Raw genomic sequence first — 24,932 nt, 5'->3', positions numbered from 1 at the left:
ATCACATTTTAGGAGGCTGGAGAGATAGCATGGAGGTAAGGCGTTTGCCTTGCATGCAGAAGGACGTTGTTTCAAATCTCAGCATCCCATATGGTCCCCCACGCCTATCAGGAGCAATTTCTGAGTGCAGAGCCAGGAGTAACCCCTGAGTGCTGCCGGGTGTGACCCAAAAACCAAAAATAAATAAATAAATAAATAAATAAAAGCACATTTTACTTGACTTGTTTTCAAGACAGTCTTAAGGAAATATTTTAAATCTCCAGTTGTATTTTTTTTAAGGTGATTGAATCGCCATGAGCACCTCAAAGTACACTTTGCTATATAAAGTTAATTGTCGCCATCTGCTTGCTTAAAAAGTTAAAATAATGAACGTTTAACTCTTGAGTCCAGATGCTAGTTTTTATGCCACTTTCTGAGAACACTTTCCATTATATGTCAGCAAATGAAGCACTTTGAGATATTCCATTTCCTGTTTTTGTTGTTGTTGTTTTTAAATAATAACGTATGTTTCTGCCTGAGTGTATGTGTGTGTGTGTGTGTGTGTGTATGTGTGTGTGTTGATGTCTCAGAATTCAGATGATGCCCACATTAATTAACCTGTGTAGTTTGCTGTGACGAGTTAGAAATGTCATACCATATTTATCTGCCACCGAAGTCCCTCTTTCCTTTTCCCTTCTTCACACGGCGTCTCAGAACTCATTTGAAAGTTTTTAAGGATTTTTTTTTTCTTAACAGATTCTACATAAATAGAGTTGCCAGTGTATTTTTAATGGAAAACATTTTCAGAAAATGTTATGACATTTCCAACTCAATCACTTGTAACTGAGAACCGCTCTGATATGTCACATTTGAAATGCTGGTGGAAGAGACAAGTAGGCTGCCCAGTAATTTGGCACTTAAGTGAAAATTTGGGCTTAAACAAAACTAAAGTAAAGGATAGCATCTGGAAGTTAACACCACTGGGAAGGCATTTGAACTCATGGGAAAAAGTGGACCAATGAAAGGCTGGTTCTCTGGGACAGAGCACTAAGTCGCTCCAATATTAAGGCACAACTAGGGAAAAATTGGACTGTCCAAAAATAAAGGATCCAGGGTGGCTTCTGCAACTTCCAGACCCAGTGCCAGTTTGGCAGAGAAAAGGAAGAGGAGGAGACAGCGCCCTCTTCTGGTCACCTGCTCTCCATACAGCCCTGGCACCCTCTCTAGCTTTAGGCTCCCATTCCCAGCTGCCCTTTCCCCTCCTGGCTTCTTCCAGGGTGTCCAGGAATTTTAGGTTAAATTCTAGGTTGCATCTTTCTTTTTACAATCTCTGTCATAGCTGAGGATGGATTTGGAGGGGGGAAAGGGCAGTTCAAGTTAGGGTATTTTGGAGAAGGACATAGGTCTGATTCAAAGAGTCTCTCCTAAGATATTCTCAAACACTAATTACCTTTAACTCAGAACTAATGTGTCAGGTGAATTTATTGTGCCTGCATCTGGACAGTTATTAAATAATATTTAATTTATGCAAATTTCTTTTACTTTGTGCACATTTATTAAATTATTAATAGCCCTAAACTATAATCTTGTCTTAGATCTTCCAAATTTTAAGGTTGCTGAATCTGACTAATGTATAGCCTCTTTCAAATAGTTTTTTTTTCTTTATTTCAAAAATTGAATTAAGGGAGACAGAGAGAGCATAGTGGTAGGGCATTAGTTTTGCTGAGAGATGTACCACCGTGTTGAGTACAATAAAACTAATATCCTTTTCCCCTGGAATTGTTTTTACAGAATCAGATGCTTCTTATTATAACTTGATCCTGAAGAAAGCTGGACAGTTCTTAAACAATATACACATCAATCTTTTGAAGTTTGCTTTATCTATAAGAGCTTACTCTCCAACGATTCAGATGTATCAACAGGTATGGAAAATTATCCAGATTTTGTTGGACAAAGACGTGTTTGGGTTGTAGACAGAAATCTAATGTGTCCGTCTCTGAGGGTTTGTTTTCTTTTCTTTTCTTTTGTTTGGGGCTATACTTGGCATAGCTCAGGGGTTATCCCTGGCTCTGTGCTCAAAAATGATCCCTAAAATTACCGCTGAGGGCTGGAGCCATGGTGCAGCAGTAGGGCATTTGCCTTGCACATGGTTAACCCAGAGTAGACCTCGCTTAGATTCCCCGGCATCCCATATGGTCCCCCAAGCCAGGACTGATTTCTGAGCATATAGCCAGGAGTAACCCCCTGAGCGTCACCTGGTGTGGCCCAACCCCCCCTCAAATACTTCTGGGGACCATATGTAGTACCCAACCCAGCAAGTGCCTTTACTTCCTGTACTGTTTCTCCAGCTTGTGTGTCTGAGTCTAGTTGCAAACTTTGCATGCTCAGTTCCAAAGCTCATTCTTGACTCTATTATTATTTTATCATTGATTATAATATAATTGACTACATTATGATCATTTTATACCTCTTTGAGCTCAGGGAATTAGGACAAATCACCACAGTGAAGGAGCTGTAATGGAAATTTTAATTTCCTGCAATTTTCCAACTTTGAAGCATGTGTTCCTTGTAAAATTGATTTTGTTATTAGACTTGATTCTACCTGCATATAGATTTTTACTTTAATTTGAGCAATAACTTAATAGTCGCTGACGAGTTATTTTAATCAAAGCAATAAGAGTTTTTAAAAATTATATTGTAATTATCAACTGACTGTAGCTAAATATAATCTTGGAAAATCATAGATCGCTGCTGATGAGACTCCACCAGATGGTTGTAATGCATTTGTGGTTATCCATAAGAAACACACCTGTAAAACTAATGAGATCAAGAAGCTGCTGAAGAAGGCTACTTCCAGGTAAGTCTGTCAGGAGAGCCGCTTACCAAAGAGGATGTGTTGAAACAATAGAAAATTCTACTAAAAGACATATTCAAGAATATAAAGTGGGGCTAGAGCAGTGGCACAAGTGGTAGGGTATTTGCCTTGCACGTGCTGACCTAGGACGAGCCTCAGTTCATATGGTCCCATATGGTTCCCCATACCAGGAGTGATTTCTGAGAGCATAGCCAGAAGTAACCCAGAGTGTCACTGGGTTGCCCCCCCCCAAAAAACAAAAATGTATCGTGTATTGAAAACCAATATGCCTGTCCTGGTACTCGGTGCACTTTTCTAATATATATTAGTGGTTTCAATATTTTGTTTCCATTAGCTCTTGTGATTTTGGGGGTAACATTATACCAGAATGCTATAAAAATGAATATATGTTTTAATCTATGTATTATCTTTAAAATGAACTTATGCAAGAGTGGATTTTATTTTATTTTATTTTTTGTTTTGTTTTGTTTTGGGGCCACATCTGGTGATGCTCAGGGTTTACTTCTGGCTATGCTCTCAGAAATCACTCCTGGTACTATAGCACAGTAGTAGGGTATATGCCTTGCAGATGGCCGATCTAGGATGGACCTTATTTCAATTCCCTGGCTTCTTATATGCTCCCCCGAGCCAGGAGCAATTTCTGAGTGCATAGCCAGGAGTAACCCCTGAGTGTCATAGGGTGTGGCCCAAAAGAAAAAAAAAATAGTAATCGCTCCTGGCTTGGGGACCATATGGGACACAGGGGATTGAACCTAGGTCCGTCCTTGGTCAGATGCATGTAAGGCAAATGCCCTACCACTGCGCTATCATGTTGGGTCCCTGATATTTTTTATTACCTTTAAAATATAAACAGAATATGCTGGAAATAGAAAAAAAATTCAGCAATATAAAAGTTAGTATTTCATACTGTATTATTTAGGGGTGAGAGGTACTACTGAGGGGAAGGTACTTGCCCTACAAGTGGCTGACCTGGGTTTAATCCCTGGCACTGTATTTCTTTTCCTGAGTCTCATCAGGAGTGATCCCCGAGCACAGCACTAGGAGTAACAGTCAGATATGCTCGACTTCATCCTACTCTCCCCCCATAAAAAAAGACTTTTATTTTATATTTGTTTGTTTTTGAGCCATACCCAGCAGCAACACTCAGGGGTTACTCCCGACTTTGTGCTCAGAAATTATTCTTGGCAGACTCAGGGGGCCTTATAAGATACTGGGAATTGAATCCCGGTCGGTCCCGGAGCAAGGCTGATAGCTGTTCCATCACTCCTGCTCCAAGACTTTTATTTAAAATTGGTTTTTAATTTGTGTTTATTTCAATTAAATAGGAACATCTAAAAGAAGTTATTTCATTAATGATTTTATAGTAATATCTACCAGCACATGTTCTATTGCCTATTTATATTTATTTTTGTGTTTAACCTTTTTATCGGGGGGGGGGGTAGGGGCCATACCCAGTAGCACTCAGGGGTTACTCCTGGCTCTGTTCTCAGAAAACGCCCCTGGAAGACACAGGGGACGTATGGGCTGACGGAATTTTGAACCACTGTCTGTCCTGGGCAACCTCGTGTAAGGCAAATGCTCTACCGCTGTGCTATTGCTCAAGTCCCCCATTTACATGTCTTAAAGTATTATTTCTCTGAACTTGACTGACTTTTTATATAAAACAATAACATAGGTAGCAATCCATTCTACTAGTTCTTTTTGGGGAACCTTTTCTTATTCCTTATTTCTCATTTTTATACATTTAATTTTCCTTTATTTTTGGACAGTGGGATTTTTCCCTATGTGTGGGCTTTTATACTTAAGTTTTCCCCCCAAACCTGCATGGAAGATGTTATTAATACATTTTTTAAGTAGCTTTCTTAAAAATTTTTTTAGTTTACTTTAACCTGTTCATAATTTATTTTCATTGAAAGACAAAGAACCAAGCAGGTATTTTCCCCTCCTGGTTGGTTATGAAAGTCTTTGCATTTATAAGTTGGTCTGCCTTGTAACCCCTTTATTCTGTTATCTGTGGTGGTTGTGTCCTACTGGCCTGGGTGTATATATATATATTGTCCTGTGATGTAATCCAGTATACCCCAAGACAGTTTTCTTTTCTTCTGTGCTGCTATTTTTCTCTCAAAAGTTCTTAGCTATTTGCATAATTTCTTTTTTATTAATATATTTATATGATTTGATTACAAACATGATTGTAGTTGGGTTTCAGGCATATAAAAAAAAGTCCCCCCTTCACCAGTGCAACATTCCCATTCACCAATGCCCCAAATCTCCCACCTCCCTAACCTCCCCAGTACTGCCTGTATTTGAGACAGGCTTTCAACTTCCCTCATTCATTCACATTGTTATGTTGTCAGTGTAATTATTTCTCTAAACTGCACTCACCACTCTTTGTGGTGAGCTTCATATCGTGAGCTGGACCTTCCAGCCCTCATCTCCATTGTCTCTGAGAATTATTACAAACATATCTTATTTTTTTAAACTCATAGATGAGCGATACTAATTCTAAGTCTATCTCTCTCCCTCTGACTTATTTCTTAGCTTTTAAAATTGGAGTCATTTCCCCCACCCCCTACTTTCCAGTTGTCTCCTAAATCTCATTGGCAGGTATTTGTTGTTGCTTATAAAATAGGGGCCACATCCAGTGGTATTAGGAGAAGCCGAGCTGCTTGGGCCACCAGCAAGGGTCTGAACCGGGGAGAGGACAGACATGATCGTTGACCTGGGATCTCTTCTGCCAGAAGCCATCAAATGTTACAAGGATAACTTACTTTGTAAAGCAAGCTTAAATGTGTATATATATATATATTTATATATATATATATAAAATTTTAGAGGCCAGAGCAATAGCACAGAGGTAGGGCATTTGTCTTGCACGCAGCCGACCTGGGACAGACCCAGGTTTGATCCCCAGCATCCCATATGGTCCCCGGAGCCTGCCAGGAGCGATTTCTGAGCTCAGAGCCAGGAGTAACCCCTGAGCACAGCTGGGTATAGCCCATTAAAAAATAAAATAAAAAAAGTCAAGCTTTAGACCTTTTATCACTTCTGAACAGTTTTCGAGACCACATCTCACTGGTAGGATATTAGGACACCCCAGGACTAGGACTCCAGGGGTTTAGATACTGTTACTCGAGCTCCCTACCATGAAACAACCCCCCAAAAAAAACTTATGACCCCTATTCTTCGAGGACAAGGCATCCCCACCCTCTACCCCCTGTAAACTGGTGAACACCACCACACTCACTCACTTGATGGGAAAGTGACTTCAGATCTCTGCAGCACTCAGGAGTCTTTTGTCTTGTTTGGGCTCCCACCTCTGAAGGGTGTTGCTATTTTTCATACGGATACTGTGACTATTGCCAAGGCGCATGAAGCCTAAGGGAGCACTCATTCAGGCACTGCCGCCTGGGCTGTCTTTTCCCGTGTGGTCCCCGCAGAAAACACCAACTCCCTGGAGGTGCAAGAGAAAAAAAAAATCCTTGTAGTAGTGTCAGACTGACTGATGGAATAGAGGCGGTTTTGGGGTGCTGCAGCGCCACCTGCCGGCCTCAGATGCCACATCCTTCACTTTTTTTCTTTTTTCCTTTTCTGTGTCAACTTTATTTTATTTATTTATTTTTATAAAATCTTTATTTAAGCACCATGATTGTAGGTGCGTTTCAGTCATAAACAGAACACCCTCCCCTTCACCAGTGTAACATTCTTAGCTTTCCTTTTGTTCTTTTTCTTTTTTCTTTTTGTTTGTTATTTATTTGTTATTCCAGGGGTTATTCCTGGCTCTGTGCTCAGGGATCACTCCTGATAGTGAGTGCTCAGAGGACCATATGGGATGCTGATGCTCAAACCTGGGTTGTGTGTGCAAAGTCCTTTTTAGCTATCACCCTGCCCCCAATTTTTGCACTTTTCAGCTGTGGTCTCCTAGGACGGTCATGGACACCCCCAGGAAGCCTTTTGGCTTCCATCCCACCTTTGTAACTCTCCCATAAAGTTCATCTTTTTCCAAAGACAGGTATGGTTAACTTTTTTTTTGGTAAAATTTCTATGTCAATAACCAAAAAAGAATGTGCCTGAAAGTGACTTAGAAATTCACAGAGGCATCTCCTGATTACTTCCAGGTATAATCCAAGATTACTTAAACAAAAACAATTGGAACTGGAAAGAAAGTACAGGAGTTGAACCCTGCTTGGCCTCTGGCATCACATTCGGTCCCTGGGCCCTTGGCACCACCAGGGGTCACTTCTGCACACAGAGCCAGGTATGACCCCTGAGCATTGATGGATGTGGCCCAACAACCCAAATAATAATAAGAAATTCAATACGTTTCAGAATTTCTGTTAATTTGGATGTTTTTTATTTGACTCTAATGGAGTTTTCTAATTTATTACTAGTACAGGATTTGGCCCTTGAACTTTTTTGGGGTGCAACTTATGTTCACCTATGCAATTATAAGACATGTGCATAGTGTATTGTGATTTTTGATTTTGGGGTCACACCCAACAGTGCCCAGGGGTTATTCCTAGCTCTGCACTCAGAAATTGCTCCTGGCAGGCACAGGTGACCATATGGGATGCCAGGATTCGAATCACCATCTGTCCTGGATTAGCTGCATGCAAGGCAAACACCCTACCTCTGCACTATCTCTCTGGCCCAATAGTATAGTGTTAAAAAAAAGGTAGAACAGAAAATTATGAATATCTCTTTTATTTCAACCTTCTAGAACTTGGCTTTCTAGGCATATAGTATCAAATTCTTACATAGTCTCAAGGATAATGAAAGAATGAGAGAAGTTCTGAGGTTATGGTAAATAATAATCTGATCAAAATAATTGTCTCCTACTTTTATTTATTGGTTATTGTGCCATACCCAACAGCGCTCAGGGATTACTCCTGGCTCTGTGCTCAGAAATCACTCTTGACAGGCTGAGAGACCATATGGATGCCAGGTATTGAATCCGGGTCTGTCTCGAGTCAGCCACATGCAAAGCAAATGCCTGACCGCTGTGCTATCACTCTGCCCTGTCTCCTACTTTTAATCATTATTGGTGCTGGAACCTCCAGACATCTGCTTCCCTCCTTTTTCTCTTGGCAATGGATGGCATTCTGAGTAATATTTCAAATAAGTGGGGGTTGGCAAGAAGAGAGAGAGAAAATAATTTGTCCAATGCCAGGCATGTATTTTATGTGCTAGATGATTTAAAATTTAATTTGATAAATCCTGGAGACACTCTTTAGAAGTAGCAGCAATTCCTCCTCTTAAACTGGAAAAGAAATTGGTTCAAGAGAGTAGAAATCACTTGTCCAAAATTGCTAAGTTTTTGTAAATAGTTAAACTAGCACTTGAATCCACATTTGTCTGAGCTGAGCTCATTGAAAGGTGATTTCTCAGTATGCTTCAAGGGAAGAGACACCTGTATCTCTTAGGCCAAGGGAATTCCCTCTCTAATTTCCCCAATATTTACTGCACCTATGCAAAAAACAAACCAACCAACAAACAAAAAAAACAAAAAAACATAGAACATGATTCATCTTGTTCTGCCTCATAATGTTATGTCTTCCTACAAATTGATGGGGGGAAGGTAGATGGGACTTAGGGGTCAAACAGTCTCAGAAGCATTGAGTGGAAATAAAAAATGGTCAAACCTAGTTGCTGGAGTGATAGCACATCAGTAGGGCATTTGCCTTGTACATGGCCAACTCAGGATGGGCTGGGTTTGATCCTCAGCATCCCATATGGTCCCCCAAGCCTGCCAGGAGTGATTTCTGAATGCAGAGCCAGAAGTAACCTCTGAATATCACCAGGTGTGCTTTCCCCCCCCCCAAAAAAAAGGTCAGACCTAAACACCCACACCAATGTCAACAATAGAATCAAGAGACCCAAAATATAGCAAGCTATATACAAAAAAGATCTGTTACACTAGTAGTCCAGGGGGCTAAGGATGGAGAAATGGAGGCATGCTGGGAACTATAGTGAAGGGACATCAACAGTGGTGGTGGGAATGACTCTAATTCACTGCCACTATGTACCTTAAATACAACTTTGAAAGACTTGTAATTCACATTGGTCTCAATAAAATTTAAAAAAAAATAGGTGATTTCTCAACATCTCAGTTAGTCTCAAAAATTTTTTCTTTTGTTTTTCTTTTCAGCATTTGTGAAAACATGTGGGCTTATGTATTCCATTGAGTTGATTGAAAATTCTGTATTTCTATTTGAGTTTGCTTTAATTGATTGATTGATTTTGTTTTGGAGTCCCGCCCAGCATAACTCTGGCTCTCTGCACTCAGGAATCCATTTTGGTGATGCTCAGGGGACCATATGGGGTGCCTGGGAACAAACCCAGTTTGGCCACCTGCAAGGCAAGCACCCTACCAGCTGACTCAACACTATAGCCTTCTTGTCCTGAATATTTAACTTGACTGTGATCCAAAGACTGAGATCTAGAAGCCTTAAAAATGTATATGAGTAGAAAGGAAATGTGAGGATAGAATCCACTCTTTTGTGCAGAGAATCTGTCACAGTTCCTGACAGATGATGGATAGAAAGAGGTCTGTTTCTGATGACAGAGCTAGCTGATAGAATTCCATTTCTTTACATTTTTTTTCCCTGAAGGACCTAATGAGTCACCCATCTCAAATACTGGTAATTTTGGATGCAACAGTACAGTTATCTTATTTGATGAATATTTTTAACACGTTTTCAGAAAACGGGAACTGGAATAAAAGAACATATCCATTTAATGGAAGAAAATTTGAGTTTTATCTTATCAAACCTATTTTGTTTAAGGCAATAGAACTTGGGAATTGGGCCACAGAACTGAGCTTTGGGTTGGGAGATTTGAACTGGAGGGACCTTTGAACACATTGGTGGAAGAAGTGCGCGCTGTGGTGTTGGAGTGATGGGTGCTGAAAACCATCATTAACAAATAGCATTGCAAAGCCCAATATCTCAAAGGAAGTTAGTTTCTTTAATGGTAAAAAAAAAAAAAAAAAAAAAAAAAAAAAATTTTGATAGGATGTAAAACTCAAAGGATGCAGTGCCTGGTTTGCATGCCAAGGCCTGGACTGGAGGCATCAACCCATTTAGACCAACACTTCGGGGCCAAGGATCCCCAGAAGTGGTAGGGCATTTGCCTTGCACATGGCCAACCTGAGACAGACCTGAGTTTGATCTCCATTGTTCCATATGGTCCCCTGAGCCTACCAGGAAGGAGCGATTTCTGAGCACAGAGTCAGGAAGAGCCCTTGAGCACTGCCAGCTATGACTCAAAAATTTTAAAAAAAATTTAAAAAAAGAAGAAGAATTTAAGGACAAAAACTTACATTAGGAAAGAATTATTAATATTTTGTTTTGCTTGAATTTCATTTAGTAGGAATTACACACACAGTGTTGCCACCAGAAACTGAAATTGTTTTTCTCTTTGAGTTTATTTAAAAGTTGGTGTTTTGTTTTCTTTCTAGACCCAGACCTTACCTGTTTAAGAAAGATCATAAGTTTGTAACAAGCAAAGAGGATTTACCAGTGGTTATTCTCTATGCAGAAATAGGTACCAGGGCATTTGGTACATTCCATGACGTGCTGGTTAAAAAAGCTCAATCTGGAGACATTGTGTATGTTCTTCGGCATTATATTCAGGTAGGTTTGTTTTATTGTGGTTATTATAGACATTAAAATGTTCAGTGACACTTTTATTTTTCAGAAAAGTCATGTAAAGATTTTTAATACCGTCTATCAAGTGTCAATTTATTTGGGAAAAAATAGATGGGTTTGTGTCTTTTTTTGAAATTTTTATCTTTGTATTCCTTTCTCTTAATCTTAGACACTTAAAATTTTTTGGATTGCACTCAGTAATAGTTGAATAAGTTTTGCTAGGAGGTAGAGTTGTTTGGGGAAATCTGTTACCATGAGGAAATATGTTATACTGATAACATATATAAGTTCAGAGTAACAAGAGAATGAAAGGAGTACTTTATTATTCCAATCAAAAGCTGACCTGAATGTGAATGAGTTGTAAAATTCTAAACCTTGAAGAAAGCATTGACATTATCCTTGGCAGTTATCTTTCACTTGGAGAGTAGATCTGAAAAGTGCTTACCACAAGAAAAAAAAAGTTGACCAAAAATGACCATGGTAATCATTTTGTAATATACTCATATCTCTGACCATACTATACAATGAATTATGCAATGTTATGCGACTATTATAGGACTGAAGAAATTGGAGAGGATTATCAAAGTCTGTGGGGTTTTTTTGTGTGTATATTTAGTTTTTAAACTCTAGGAACCCCCCAGTAATTCCAATAATCCCCTTCTGAGGTATCTGGTGAGAATTAGCATCCCAGTACTGTTGAATTAATGTTGACATTGACTGTGGTCTTTGAAATCATACTACCCCAGCATCAAGGCATTTCATAGCAACAAAGTCTATTCTTAGATTTTATGAATTTTATATTTTACATTCAGAGTAGTTGTATTATAAATTCAGTTGACATATTTATGTAAAAATAGATTATTGGGTGTAAAATAGATCCCCATGTTGTAAACTCACCTTAGGTCCTGTAGTTCCAATCCTAGGTCAACAGGTTTGCAGCAGGTAGGGTAGCCATGAAGAGTTAATAAACCAAGCCAGTCAGAGAGAAACCAGCCAGTCAGTTTGCTTCTCATCTCATGATCTCTACCTGTGCACCAAGCCAGACTGACCTTTCTTTATTAACCCAATACAAAATTCACTAGGGCTGAGGGGGCAGGGTGAGTGAGAGAGAAAAAGTGCCTGTACAGGTAGATTTTTACATATCATCGGGATAGGTTTAAAGGAAAGAGGAAGATGAGGGACTGCCTTTGTTTTGGCTTAATAGCTGAGTGTCATCTTACAATTGGACATTGATAGTACAATGAGCATGGTGTCTGTTTGCCTTGTACATGCCTACCTGGGTTCCATTCCTGAAATCCTATGTGATACACCAAGCACAAAACAAGGAGTAAGCCCTGAGCAGTATTCCCCCTCCCCAAGAAAATAGATGATTTATGCTTCCTTTCCCCTTTGGTGGGGAAAAAGAGGAAAAAATGAAATATTTTTCTCATTTGATTGAGACTATGGACATTTTTGGTCTGCTTATTGAAACCAAATGTTTAGGGCTAGAACTATCATACTTCAATAGAGCATATGTCTTGCATGTGACTGACCCAGGTTCCATTTCCAGTACCCCAGAAGTAAGTTCTGAGAACCATGGGAAACGGCCCCCAAACCAAAATCAAAACAAGCAAACCTACCAAACCTAAAATTACAGTCAAATTCTATATTTTCAAGTGGATAAAGTAAATAGGATTTAATAAACATGTTTCTATGTATTCTATAACTGAATCATAGAAATTAGCTGTAGGAGTTTACATTTTTGATTAACTAGATCAATGTAGGCAAACTTGGCTTCAAATTGCTTCAAACTGACTGTTAATGTGGATCGTTAATGGTAAGTTAGGGTGTGTGAAAAAGTTGGGGTATATGAAACTGTGTTGTTTGTTTTGGGTCACACCTGACAGCACTCAGGGGTTATTCCTTGCTCTGAACTCAGAAATCACTCTTGTCAATTTAGGGACCATATGAGATGCCAGGAATTGGACCTAGATAGGCTGTATGCAAGACAAATGCTCTCCCCACAGTGCTCTTGCTTGGCCCCCACATAACAGTTTTGCGGTCATTTGCTGGAGGAATATACTGAATACAAATCAGATCTAAAAGCCAGAAAGAACCAGACCTTTTCTAGAATGTTCCATGTATTCAGCCAGGTTTCTTTTCTTTTGGGGACTTGAGAAGGACATTATGGATTGGCACTTGATAGAAAGGGTAAATTTAGGCACCAAGATTGGCATCACAAATACTTTGCAAAACTGGGTTTAAGGCAGTAGTTCCCTTGTTGCATGAGTTGATGGTCACATGTGGCAGTTGGTTTCAGTTAATTGGGAAAGAGAGTAACAAGTAACGTGGGAGTTTGTGGTACTGAAGTTTTTATCTTCTTTGTCTCTACTTTTTAGTAACATTTGTTCAATAGTGTTTGCTGTTTTGGCCAATGCTATGTAATTTCCTGGAATGGGTACAGCTTTGTGGAAATCTTATTTTATTAAAATTTCTGGGAGAGCCAAGAAAGTTACCAATTGACATAACAGGAAAAGATCAATTACAGGTGTGTGTGTGTGTGTGTGTGTGTCTGTGTGTGTCTGTGTGTGTGTGTGGTGTTGTTTTATTTAGGGCCCACACCTAGCAGCACTCAAGGGTTACTCCTGGCTCTGCCCTCAGAAATCACACCTAGCAGGCTCGGGAGACCATATGGGATGCCAGGGATCGAAGCTGGGTCTGTCCCAGGCTTGCATGCAAGCCAAATGCCTTACCGCTGTGCTATCAATCTTGTATGTTAGATATATTTTATTGTAAAAATTGTATTAATCCCCTAGAATCATGAAAAACTTTTAGAAAGTAAAGGAGTGGCTTTCTGCTAAATTCTTGTTCCTTTAGAAAGTATAAAAGTCTTCCCAATAATATCCTATGGTGATTAAAAAAAACTTGATTGATAGTATTTCCCCTGATATCTTCTTGTAACAGATACTGAATTTTTAAAATTATTTTTGGGTCACACTTTGCAGTGTTCAGGGCTTACTCCTGGCAGGGTTTGGGGGAACATACGAGGGAAAGGAATTAAACCCATGTAGGCGGCATGCAAGGAGAGCACCCTCCCCACCATACTATCTCTCCAGCCCCTCCTGGTTATTTTAAAGCAAGATGGTTAACTCTGTGTATTCTCTTTTATTCCCTGGATCTGAGCAGAAGCCAAGCTCACAGAAAGTGTACTTATCTGGCTATGGTGTGGAGCTGGCAATTAAGAGTACAGAATACAAAGCACTGGATGACACTCAAGTTAAAAGTAAGTTCTCTGTCTCTTTCACAATAGAACAAAAATGTGGGGCTTTCTGTATTTTCATTTTTTGAAAATGTAGTAAACGAGATTCTGTGGGTGCTGATTGTTTGTTTTGGGGGCCACACCCAGCAGCGCTGAGGGGTTACTCTTGTCTCTGTGCTCAGAAATCACTCCTGGCAAGTTCAGGGGATCATATAGGATGCCGAGAGTCAAACTCGGGTACGTCTGGGTAAGCTGCAAGGCAAATGCCCTATCACTGTGCAATCGCTCCACCTTGCTGTGAATACTGATTGGAGACCCACATCAGCCTAGACATGTTGCTTCCTAACTTGAGAATCTAAATCAAAGGGAATATACTTAATAACAAGCAGTGAGATATCTTTTTTACTGCAAAGTGCGGGTTGCTTTGCTTTTACCAAGGACTTCTGGACAGCTTTCTGCAGTCCATGAAAGTGTTGATCTGGGTAAGGTCTATTGGGGGGGTGGGTGTACAGGGAAGGCTGCTCTCTCTTCTTGGCTGGTCCAGGAGCTCTAACCTGCCCACATTCTACCCAATCACCCTGGGAGAGGGAACCTTAGGGGGTTCAGTGTGTCCGAGTTTAGAATTGGGCCACAACTTGGTCTAGAGTTTTGGTTCACTCTGCAATTAGGGTGAAAGTCGCAGTTGATGTCATGGAGGTAGATAGGGCCAATCTGTGGCATGCCCAGTCCTGGGTGAGTGTGCCCTTGGTTTGGATGGAGGATGCTGGGGACCAATTTACAAAGGAAACTTTCTTGTTCGCACAGATATCTTGTAGTACCTGGTTCATTGGGAATTAAATGATCACTATTCTTGGTGGGAAGGGGGATTTGGGGTCACACCTGGCAACACTCAGGGGTTATTCCTGGTTCTGCACTCAGAAATCGCTCCTGGAAGGCTCGGGGGATGGCGAGATTCGAATCACCATCCATCCTGGGTCAGCCTCTGTGCTATCTCTCCCGCCCCTGAACGATCTCTACTCTTGGTCCAGGTTGTGTTGTTTGCTTTTTAAATTATCAGGATGTTAACTTTTAAATTTGGGTTTTTCAAATTGTGACATTGTGAGATACACAGAAAGTTGAGTTCAATGGTGCTCAACACCCATTCCCTTCACCAGTGCACATTTTCTGCCACCAAGGACCCCAGTTTCCCTCCTGTCCCTTCACCCCCAACCTATCTCTGTGGCAAATACATTCTCCTTTCTTTTACTCTCTACCTCTATGGCAAATACATTCTCGTTCTCTCCCCCATTTTCCCATGTTTTGCACTACTATTACTGAAAGGGTATCAGGCATGCCACTTTATCTTTAGAGCTGTTAATTTATTTTTTGTGGGGGGAATGTATGTGGCAGTGGGAGAGATCACAAATTTGGGGTTGCCGATGTAAAAGCTCTTTCACTCTGCACTCTTTCTTTGAGCCCTCTCCCTGGCCCTTCATTCATTCTTTTGCAGGCCACAAAGCTGTTGTTTCTGCTTCTGTTTCGTTTTTCATTCTGTTTTTTTTTGTTTGTTTGTTTGTTTGTTTTGCTTTTTGTTTTTTTGTTTTTTGTTATTTTTGTTCTTGTTTGGTTTGGTTTTGGTTTTTGAGCCACACTCAGTGTTGCTTAGGGGTGACCCCTGGTTATGAGCTCAGAAATCGTTCCTGGCTTGAGGGACCATATGGGATGCTGGGGGATTGAACCTCTGTCTGTTCTGGATTAGCAGATGCCCTACCGCTTGTGCCACTGCTCCAGGCCCCTTGTTTTACATTTTGAATCTGGTCCTGGCAGCCCTCCCACAATGCAGACTTAGCTCTGTTTGCTCTGACTGATTGCCTCAAGTAAATCTCCCTATCATGGAGGTCTAAATTCCCTCCCTCATAAATTCAGCTATTGTGTTAGTCTCTTTATCACCTCTGCCCTCTCTCTGCTGCATCATTTACACCCTCTGGACCTGTCCACCTGCAGCCCTAAATCAGGCACCTTCTCTCCCTCAGATGCCTCCCTGTTTGGATTTCAGTCGCCTCTGTGACCTCTGCAGTCACCCCTGGTAGATGCTGTTTTTTCTGTCTGGATCCTTCTCTTTTCTCCCCCTTTTATTTCTTCCAAAACCTGTTGGATGAAATAAGTCACTCCCATTCCCACTTGCAATCAGAGACCACCATGGCCCCAGCCAACTGTGCTTTAGGTTGACAGGGAGAGGGATATACAGTGCCAGGGATCAAACTCAGGGCCTCACACATGCCACTTGTGCCATCTCCCTGACCTAGAAATCTTTCAATATGCTTTGCGTGGTGGCCACACCCACTGGTGCTCAAGGCTTATTCCTGGCTCTGCCTGTGTTAAGGAACCATTCCTAGGAGCTTCTGACCATATGAGGTGTAAGTAATCAAACCTGGGTCAGCCAGGTGCAAAGCAAACGCTTCCCTGCTGTATTATGACTCTGAATTGTCTGTTCATCTTTTAAGATCAGTCAGTCCTTTGAGGGTGGTTGTGTGGCTTCTCTGTCTGAGGGTAATTTCCTCTGTGCCCTATCACATCTGTGCTGAGTTTTCTCTCCAGACACATTTTACCACCAGCTCTAGTAAAATGTTCTTTTCTTTAAAAAAAATAAAATAAAAATTTTTATTCATGTAAAGAACACCCTCCTTCACCAGTGTAATGTCACCACCACCAATGTACCAAATCTCCCTCCTCCCCTCCCCACCCACACCTGTACTCAAGGCAGGCTTTCTACTTCCCTCATTCATTCACATTGTTAGGATCATTCTCAATGTAGTTATTTCTCTAACAGCATTCATCACTCTTTGTGGTGAGCTTCATGTCGTGAGCTGCATCTTCCAGCCCTCATCTCTTTTGTTTCTGAAAATTATTGCAAGAATGTCTTTCATGAAATCATACAACTACAATCATATTTGTAATCACAATGTTTAAATAAACATTAATAAATAATATAAAAATAAATAAAAAATAAATTTTTAATGATTGATTAATTGATTGGTTGTTGGACCTAACCCACTGGTGCTCAGAAGTTACTCCTGGCTCTGCACTCAGAAATTACCCCTGGCAGGCCGGGGTACCATATGGGTGCCGGGAATTGAACCAGCTTGAACTCCCGGGTCGGCCACATGCAAGGCAAAAATGCCCTACTGCTGTGCTATCTTTCTAGCCCTAAAATGTTTTCTTCTTCTTAGACACCCAGCAAAATATATCTTCTCTCTCTTTTATGGATTATCCCAGAAAATAACAGGCATTTTAGGGTAAATAGTCAATAGAGATTTGCCTAATGAATGTAAGCAGGTAAGAAAGAGTCAGCCTAAGTCTCGGGTCTGATTTCCAGTTATTGACTAGGAGGTCCAGATCTTTGGAAGAGAAAACATGGGGAGTGTCCTTGGTGGCTTGATACACTGGCAGAATGTCACCCTGTCTCTGGTCACTCATTCCAATCACCCCACGTGCCTTCCATGAGCAGTTCCGGAAGGAAAGGAATCATGAAATACTGTTTCTTATTAATACAGGCAGTGAGTTTGTTGCCTTCCTAAGGAATTCATGTCTTTAAAGCTGTCAGAAATATGCATGAATCTGGATTTTTCAGAGTGTAGACTACCCGCTTGGCTTAAGAGTTAAGTTTTGGGATTATGATAGGGCCTTCAGTGGATTACATTGGCTAAAACATGGAACTTGACTATAAGATAAAGCATCAAACATATCTGTTATGATTTTTAAATATTTAATAACTCTTTACCAAAAAAAGAGGGTACAGGGGAATCTTAAGTATGTGCATGCAAATGTATCATTAAGCCAACAAATGAAAGAGCATGGTTAAAGTAAAACAATTCTTGGTTTCAAATTCTACCTTGGTTTCATGTTCACTTCTTAAAAGCTTTATTCACACATGCTTTTCTCAGTCAGAAAACATAACTTATTCTGCTCTCCAAAATATAGCTGTCTTAAATGTTTCTTATTCTGTTTCCCAAACTATAGGTGTCCCTAATTCTACCATTGAAGATGAGCTACAAACCAATGAAGTCCAAGGCTTTCTCTTTGGGAAATTAAAGTAAGTGAACTTTTTTAAAATACAGTTGTCTTCTTAAATCGTGAGGGAACTTGCACATTGCAGGCTACAGGGTTGAGGAGACACTGGGGTACATTAAGGCAGGCTCAGAAATATCAGGTCTGCATCACACTTGGCAATACTCAGGGGCCGGGCAGAGCTGGGATGACATTCTCTGCCACATGCCAGGCATGTATTCCCAGGCCCTGGTCTTTTATTTTTCAGAGTAGTTTATTTTAGTGTACCTTGTTAGCCCACATGTCAGACTTGAATGTACGCAGACCATTGCTTTTGGTTCTCACGAGTGAAAATATCTAATGCACAAAAAGCACTTAAAGCATACGCAAATCATGGCCCCACAATAAAACTAGGCGGGATGGGGAGAAAGCGTGAAATGGAAAAATAATCTGTTCTCACAACTGAAGTGATAACCTAACCATAACTGATGTCCTCTTTCCAACCTTTCTGTGCTGGTTTTGATAAGACCAAGATGCAGGCACCTCATGTTATGTAGTAGAATCATACTGCTTCTATGTTGGGGGTGGAGGGCACAGGGCCCTCAAAGAGTTTTGGAAATTCTGTCTTCTGCTTTTGTGTTGAAATTTGTGTAACAGAGAGAAATGCTTGTAAATTTCAAGTGGCACATACTTACTATATATGTGTCATTTTCTGGAACTTGATTAGCAGCTGATATTGTTTTCTAGACCTTAGTCATTTTAATAAAGATGCATTGTTACTCCTTCTTTTATTTGGAAAGTCTACATTTTACTAGATTCAATGGTTTTTAAAAATATGCATTAAGGGCCCAGAGAGATAGCACAGCGATGTTTGCCTCGCAAGCAGCCGATCCAGGACCAAAGGTGGTTGGTTCAAATCCCGGTGTCCCATATGGTCCCCCGTGCCTGCCAGGAGCTATTTCTTTTTTTTTTTTTTAATAATATGATTTTTATTTTGATCATCGTGGCTTACATATTGTTGACAATATTATTTTAGGTACATATTTACATAAAAGCAAGGGGGATTCCCATCACCAGATTGTCTTTACCTATACCTCCATTTTTGTCCTCCCTCCCATTTCCTCTTCCCTCACCCTCAGGGCGGCTAGAATATGTGGTCCCCTCTGTATCTGACCCACTACCTAGTAGTCTTGCACCTGTTTGGTCTTGATGTCTCCCTTATTTCCCCCTCTAACTGGAGGTAGGACTAGTTAGTTCAAGATGGATGGTTTTGTTTGAAAAAGAGAAAAGAAATAAGCTGGGGTAAGAGACTAATATGCCGAAAATGTGCGGAATCCTTCTAGGGGCTCTCATCAACGCTTTGAGAGATCAAGGAGATAAAGAAGGTGAAACACTCCCCCCGTACCAAAAGCAGTGTCAAATATCCAGTGAGGATTCCGGCTATATCGAGTAGCACCACAAAAAAACAAGCAAACGAGAAAAAAAAAAAAAACAGACAAACAAAAACAAAAACAAAAAAGAAACAAACAAAAACAAATCAAAACGAAAACCGCTATGGTCTTGAAATAAGAAACATGGCATAGCACATAAAGAAAGGAAAGAAAAGAAGAGAAAAAAAAAAAAAAGTATAACTGGGGACAACAATTTCAATAATCACACCCAAACAGAGAAATCTACCAAAGATAGGTAGGTAAATAAAAATAATAATAATAATAATAATAAAAAATGAAGATAAAAAAAATAATATATATATAAAAAAATAACCGAGGTTTTGTACTTTTTTTTTTATTTTTGTTTTTTTCCCTCCTGCCCTGGCACAGTAAATATTGGGGTCATTCAAAGAGGAATTCACTTGGCCTAAGAAATATGGGGTTTCTCCGTCCTTGGAGTATATTGTCATGGGATCAACTATAGACTCTGCTCAGGCTCATTTATTTTCCTGGTGGTGCTTTTGTGGTGTGTGGAAGACTTCTGCCCTGTCCTGTGTGATACACTCAGACCTCTATGTCTAGAGGTCTCTGTATCTGCACGGATCCTGAGGTGGGACTTATGATGAAGTCAGTCTTTGTGGTTCTTGAGGTTCCGTTCCTTCAGTGTCATTTTAATCCATCTTCTGTGGTTGGAGATCTTGGTCTTTGTGTTGAACCTGGGATGGCGCCTAGGATAGCGTCTTTCTTTGTGCTTCCCGAAGCCCCATTCCGTTACAATTGTCTCTGCCAGACCTTTGGAACTGGGGATCATAAGTATTGTGCAGGTCATAGTTCAAGCCCTGAACTAGGGCTTTTTTATTGGTCCCAAGATATATACAGTCTGGTCATGGTTCTAGCAGCCAGTCCTCTATAACTCGCGATCTTGGCTTTTGGACCTACCAAAGGGTGACAAGTCTTCTGGTTTTGTCTTGTCATTGGCTGGTAAGGTAGGCTAATCTGTTCTAAGGTCAGGTTGTTCACATTTTCCTCGTTGTCAGGATATCATGTTAGCTGGTCCTTGTTGGTGGCCCCACAGTATTAAGGCTGTCCCGGCTGGGATTTGTTTCTTGTAGCTGTTGTGAGGAACTGTGCCGTTTCTATGTCTGGGGTCCAGGGTTCAAGGCTGGATGAATGGTATCTAATCACCTGAAGTCTAAGTTGATTCCACATGACATATTTTCAGGGTAGGAGATATCCCTGTATTGTAAACAACTATGAGTTCTTATCTCTAGTAGACAAGAGCTCTTTTTTTATGTAAGATTTCCCCTTTATTTAGTGTGCCTTTGCAGGGAGAAACGGTGCTACCTTATATTGTCGGTGTATTTGGGGGTGGACAGAGGGGATAACAGAAACAGGTCACATACACCAGGAGCTATTTCTGAGCAGACATCCAGGAGTAACCCTTGAGCACCGCCGGGTGTGACCCAAAAAACAAAAAAACAAAAAACAAAAAAAATATGCATTAAGTCAAATATTATTGCGATGTTTTTAATTGGGGGGGTTTGGGCCACACCTGGTGACACTCAGGGGTTACTCCTGGCTGTGCGCTCAGAAATCACTCCTGGGGCCAGAGAGATAGCATGGAGGTAAGGCGTTTGCCTTTCATGCAGCAGGTCATCGGTTCGAATCCCTGCATCCCATATGGTCCCCCGTGCCTGCCAGGAGCAATTTCTGAGCCTGGAGCCAGGAATAACCCCTGAGCACTGCCGGGTGTGACCCAAAAACCACACACACACAGAAATCACTCCTGGCTTGGGAGACCATATGGGATGCCGGGGGATCAAAATGCGGTCTGCCCTAGAATAGTGCAGGCAAGGCAGAGATGCCTTACCACTTGTGCCACCACTCCGGTCCCATTTTTAATTTTTTATGCTTTTTTTTTTTTTTGGCTTGATTTGGGGACACACCTGGTGGTGCTCAAGGCTTACTCCTGTTTCTGAGCTCAGGTATCACTCCTAGCAGACTCGGGGGATCCTGTGGGGTGGTGGGGATCAAATCTGGGTTGGCCATGTGTAAAGCAAGCGTCGTATGCATTGTATAACCACTCTGGCCCCAGTTTTTTTTTTTTCATGTTATTTTTGTTTAGCTGTTTAGTTTCCTGGTAGGTAAATAGTTTAATCCTGATATGTGCTCATTTTTTTCTTGCTGTGTTTATCTTTTTCTAATCAATTGATAATAGCCTTGTATGCATAAAAATTCAAAATCCTATCCTATTTGTTTATAGTTGAGATTTATTTTCATGTCTGATATAAAAAATAGAAATTTATTCTTGAGTTTATTTTATTTCTACCTATGAAATTTAAACGGTTAATTCCAAGAGCTAAGGCAATAGAACAGTGGGTGAAGTGCTTGACTGCATGTGCCAAACCTAGTTTCTATCTCCAGCATCCTCTAATGATCCCCTGAATCCACTAGGAGTGATCTCTGAGGGCGGGAATAACCCCCAAACTACTGGCTGTGGCCCCAAACCAAAAACATAATAAATAAATACACAGCAAAGTATAATTCTGTTTCTAATTCTCAGGTAGCTTCCCAGTAATAACTAGAAAAATAGAAATGAGTATGTTCTTAAATTGAGCCATAGTTGACCTCTAATAGGATGTTTATTTTAGGCATGTGTCATAGTGATTCAGTATTTGTCCATGTTACAAATAACGCCATAGGAAATATTGTTAACATCTTTCACCAAATATAGCTGCATAATTTCTTATGGTGAATAGAATTTTTAAGAGGACCAGGAACATGGTTTGGGGGTAAAGCTCTGACCTTGCAAGTGTGCAGTGGCCCAACATTTGACTCCTGCCACTACCTGGTTCCCCTAAGCACTGTTGGGAATGACCCCTGAGCACTGAATCCAGAGTAGCACCTTAGTCACATTAGGTATGACCCCCCAAATGAAAAGAAGTTTTAAGACCTACTATCTATTTGTTTATTTATTTATTTATTTATTTATTTTTGGTTTTAAAGCCACATCCAGCAGTACTCTGGGGTTACTCCTGGCTCTGCATTCTGGAATCACTCCTGGTGGACTTATGGGACACTGTGGGATTCTGGGGATTGAACCCGAGTCAGCCACGTGCTAGGCAAATGCCCTACCCACTGTGATCTCTCTGGACCCTAAAATCTACTTTTATAACAAAATCCAGACCTGCAATATGGCATCATTAAAACACTCAGTACTTAAAAACAGATAGCTGTCTCCTCTATTTAGTCACTGTCAAATATGCAGTTCTTCCTTTCTCTTATTTTTTTTAACCCAGGATAAATTACTTATCCCCATAAACAAAGACTCAACACCACCAACCAGCAGATAAAATGCCCAGTGTTTATTGGCATTGGATCAACTTGTAATCAGGTGCTTAAATTTCACTGTATGGTGATAATACCCTGTGGACTCCTTGATATAGACTGCAAAGGTCCCACTGGAGCATGGGAACTTAAGTAATTCTGATTTTTGCTTCTGTTTGTGTTTGATCAATTTGGTTGTTGTTGTTGATTTGTGTGTGTGTGTTTTGGTTTATTTTATTTTGTTTTGATTTTCTTCTTTTTTCCCCTTTCTTCATTTTAAATTGATATTTAGAACCCTCAGACAGACTCCTCCTGGTTTTTTGTCTGTTGGTTTGGTTTTGGTTTTGGTTTTTTTCTTTTTTCATCTTCTCCTTGTACTTTTTTTTCTTTTCAAACAGAACCGTATAATTTGATCATCTTGTTCTATCTCATAAAATGAGGGAGGAAAATTGGATGGTACCAGAATCAAACAGTTGTATGAATATTGAGTAGAAATAAAAAGTGATCAGACTTAAACACCAATCCCATAGTCAATGACAATAGAATCAATACCCAATCTTCAACAAGCTATATACAGAGAGGGCCAGTTATACTAACAGTCTGGGGGGCAAAGGAGGGCGATGCTTCAAATAGAGTTGGAGGGAGGACAACATTGGTGGTGAGAATACCCCTTATTCAATGTCGCTATGTTCTTTAAACGTTACTGTGAAAGACTTGGAATTCACGTTGACCACAATAAAAATTATTTTAAAAAGTCATATAAATAACACAACTGGTTACTTGTTTTAGGTTTTTTTGAGCATAAGTATTGCAGTGTAGTAGCATGCTTATAATTACTCATGATACATAATAAATATTATATGATCATAAAACAGGAAGAAAAGGAGCAAAAATTACAGTGACCAAGATAGTGTTTGTTAAAATAGTTTCCTAAAATAATATGTTCAAGAAAACATATTTCCCAGGTTGAATTACTATCAAAATAAAAAATTAGGAGATAATTTAAAAAATCAATATTCTGATAATTCTATTGACTAGTGTTTTTACTTTGAAATTCAGTGTTATTTTTATTTGATTGTGTGCTACTGAGAGTTTTGGGGAACTACTTTGTATTATTTAGCTTAAAAATTGAACGATCTTGGGCCTGGAGAGATGGCACAGCGGCGTTTGCCTTGCAAGCAGCTGATCCAGGACCAAAGGCGGCTGGTTCGAATCCCAGTGTCCCATATGGTCCCCCGTGCCTGCCAGGAGCTGTTTCTGAGCAGACAGTCAGGAGTAACTCCTGAGCACTGCAGGGTGTGACCCAAAAACTAAAAAAAAAAAAAAAAAAAAAAAAAAAAAAAAAAAAAAAATTGAACGATCTTGCTGATACTCTTGACGGTCATCAAACACCAGATACACAGATAAGTAAAGGAACTGTTGGCAGAATCGTTGGACTTGGTCTGATTAGAAAAAAAATAGGAATTGCAAACGATAAAACTTACCTGTGATGAAAAGCTAAAAGCAAACTGTCAATTCTTGAGACAGAGAGACATGGTTACTACTGGGTCTTTAGCAGGGAAAGAAAAAAGTCAGGTGTTTTTATGCCTCAAGCATAAAGAAAAGTTTGATTTTGCTAAGTATTTTGTGCCATCGATCATCATGCTCAAAACTTTTCCAAATGCTAATGCCTTCTTGCCCTGTTTCTCCCTGCTTCCCCGAGTGACCCTGAAGGAAATGGTGAGTGCCTGCCGGCAGCTGCGCTTGCGTGGGAGTCTCTGGGTGCAATTGTTTACAAGCCTGGTTTTTGGAAGGGGGACACGGCATTCTGTGATATAAATGAAATTCATCACAAGGAAAGGGCCCTGTATAGTGCTGAGCTTTCGTTCCTCCATAGAATAAGAATTATGATCTTGTATACTGAAGGGAATAGTTTTATGCTGCTGATTTATATGGATGATTGAGAGAAATCTGAAGCATATTAGTATATTAGGTGGCCTCCAAAGATAATATTTTGGGAATCAGAGCTATAGTACAGTGTGGATAGGGTTTTTGCCTTGCACACAGACGACCTGGGTTCGATCTCCAGCATCTTCTGAGCCTGCCAGGAGTGATCCTTGCATGAAGAATCAGGAGTGAGCCCTAAGCAATGTTGGGTGTGGTCCAGAAACAGAACAACAACAACAACAACAACAACAATTTCTTACAAATTCATTTTACCCTAAGTTCCTTATTTAGGAAAAACCAAGCACTAATATTTTGTTTTTTAAAAAATCTTTTTCTCTATATTGTAGGACCCATAGTCCATTTTTTTTAACTTTAAGCTTCTCATAAAACTTTATGAGAGTGGATGGGGGGGGGGGGCAAAAAAAAACCTTTATGATAGTAAATTGCATATCCTTCAGAAATTCTTTGGAGTTTTGGATTGT

At 40.2% G+C, this 24,932-nt stretch overlaps 1 protein-coding gene across 1 annotated transcript in view; it reads left to right on the top strand.

Moving 5' to 3' along the window:
* Positions 1–24,932, top strand: part of UGGT2 (UDP-glucose glycoprotein glucosyltransferase 2) — a 128,457-nt gene that overhangs the window by 6,218 nt on the left and 97,307 nt on the right. Inside the window, exons 3-7 of the mRNA XM_049778517.1 lie at positions 1,771–1,901; positions 2,724–2,836; positions 10,314–10,488; positions 13,669–13,765; positions 17,741–17,813. Coding sequence (XP_049634474.1) covers positions 1,771–1,901; positions 2,724–2,836; positions 10,314–10,488; positions 13,669–13,765; positions 17,741–17,813 — 589 coding nt within the window. The remainder of the gene's footprint in view (positions 1–1,770; positions 1,902–2,723; positions 2,837–10,313; positions 10,489–13,668; positions 13,766–17,740; positions 17,814–24,932) is intronic.

Source organism: Suncus etruscus, chromosome 8 (assembly GCF_024139225.1).
Source record: "Suncus etruscus isolate mSunEtr1 chromosome 8, mSunEtr1.pri.cur, whole genome shotgun sequence".
Taxonomy (NCBI): Eukaryota; Metazoa; Chordata; class Mammalia; order Eulipotyphla; family Soricidae; genus Suncus; species Suncus etruscus.
This window is presented reverse-complemented; position numbering and strand designations above follow the sequence as displayed.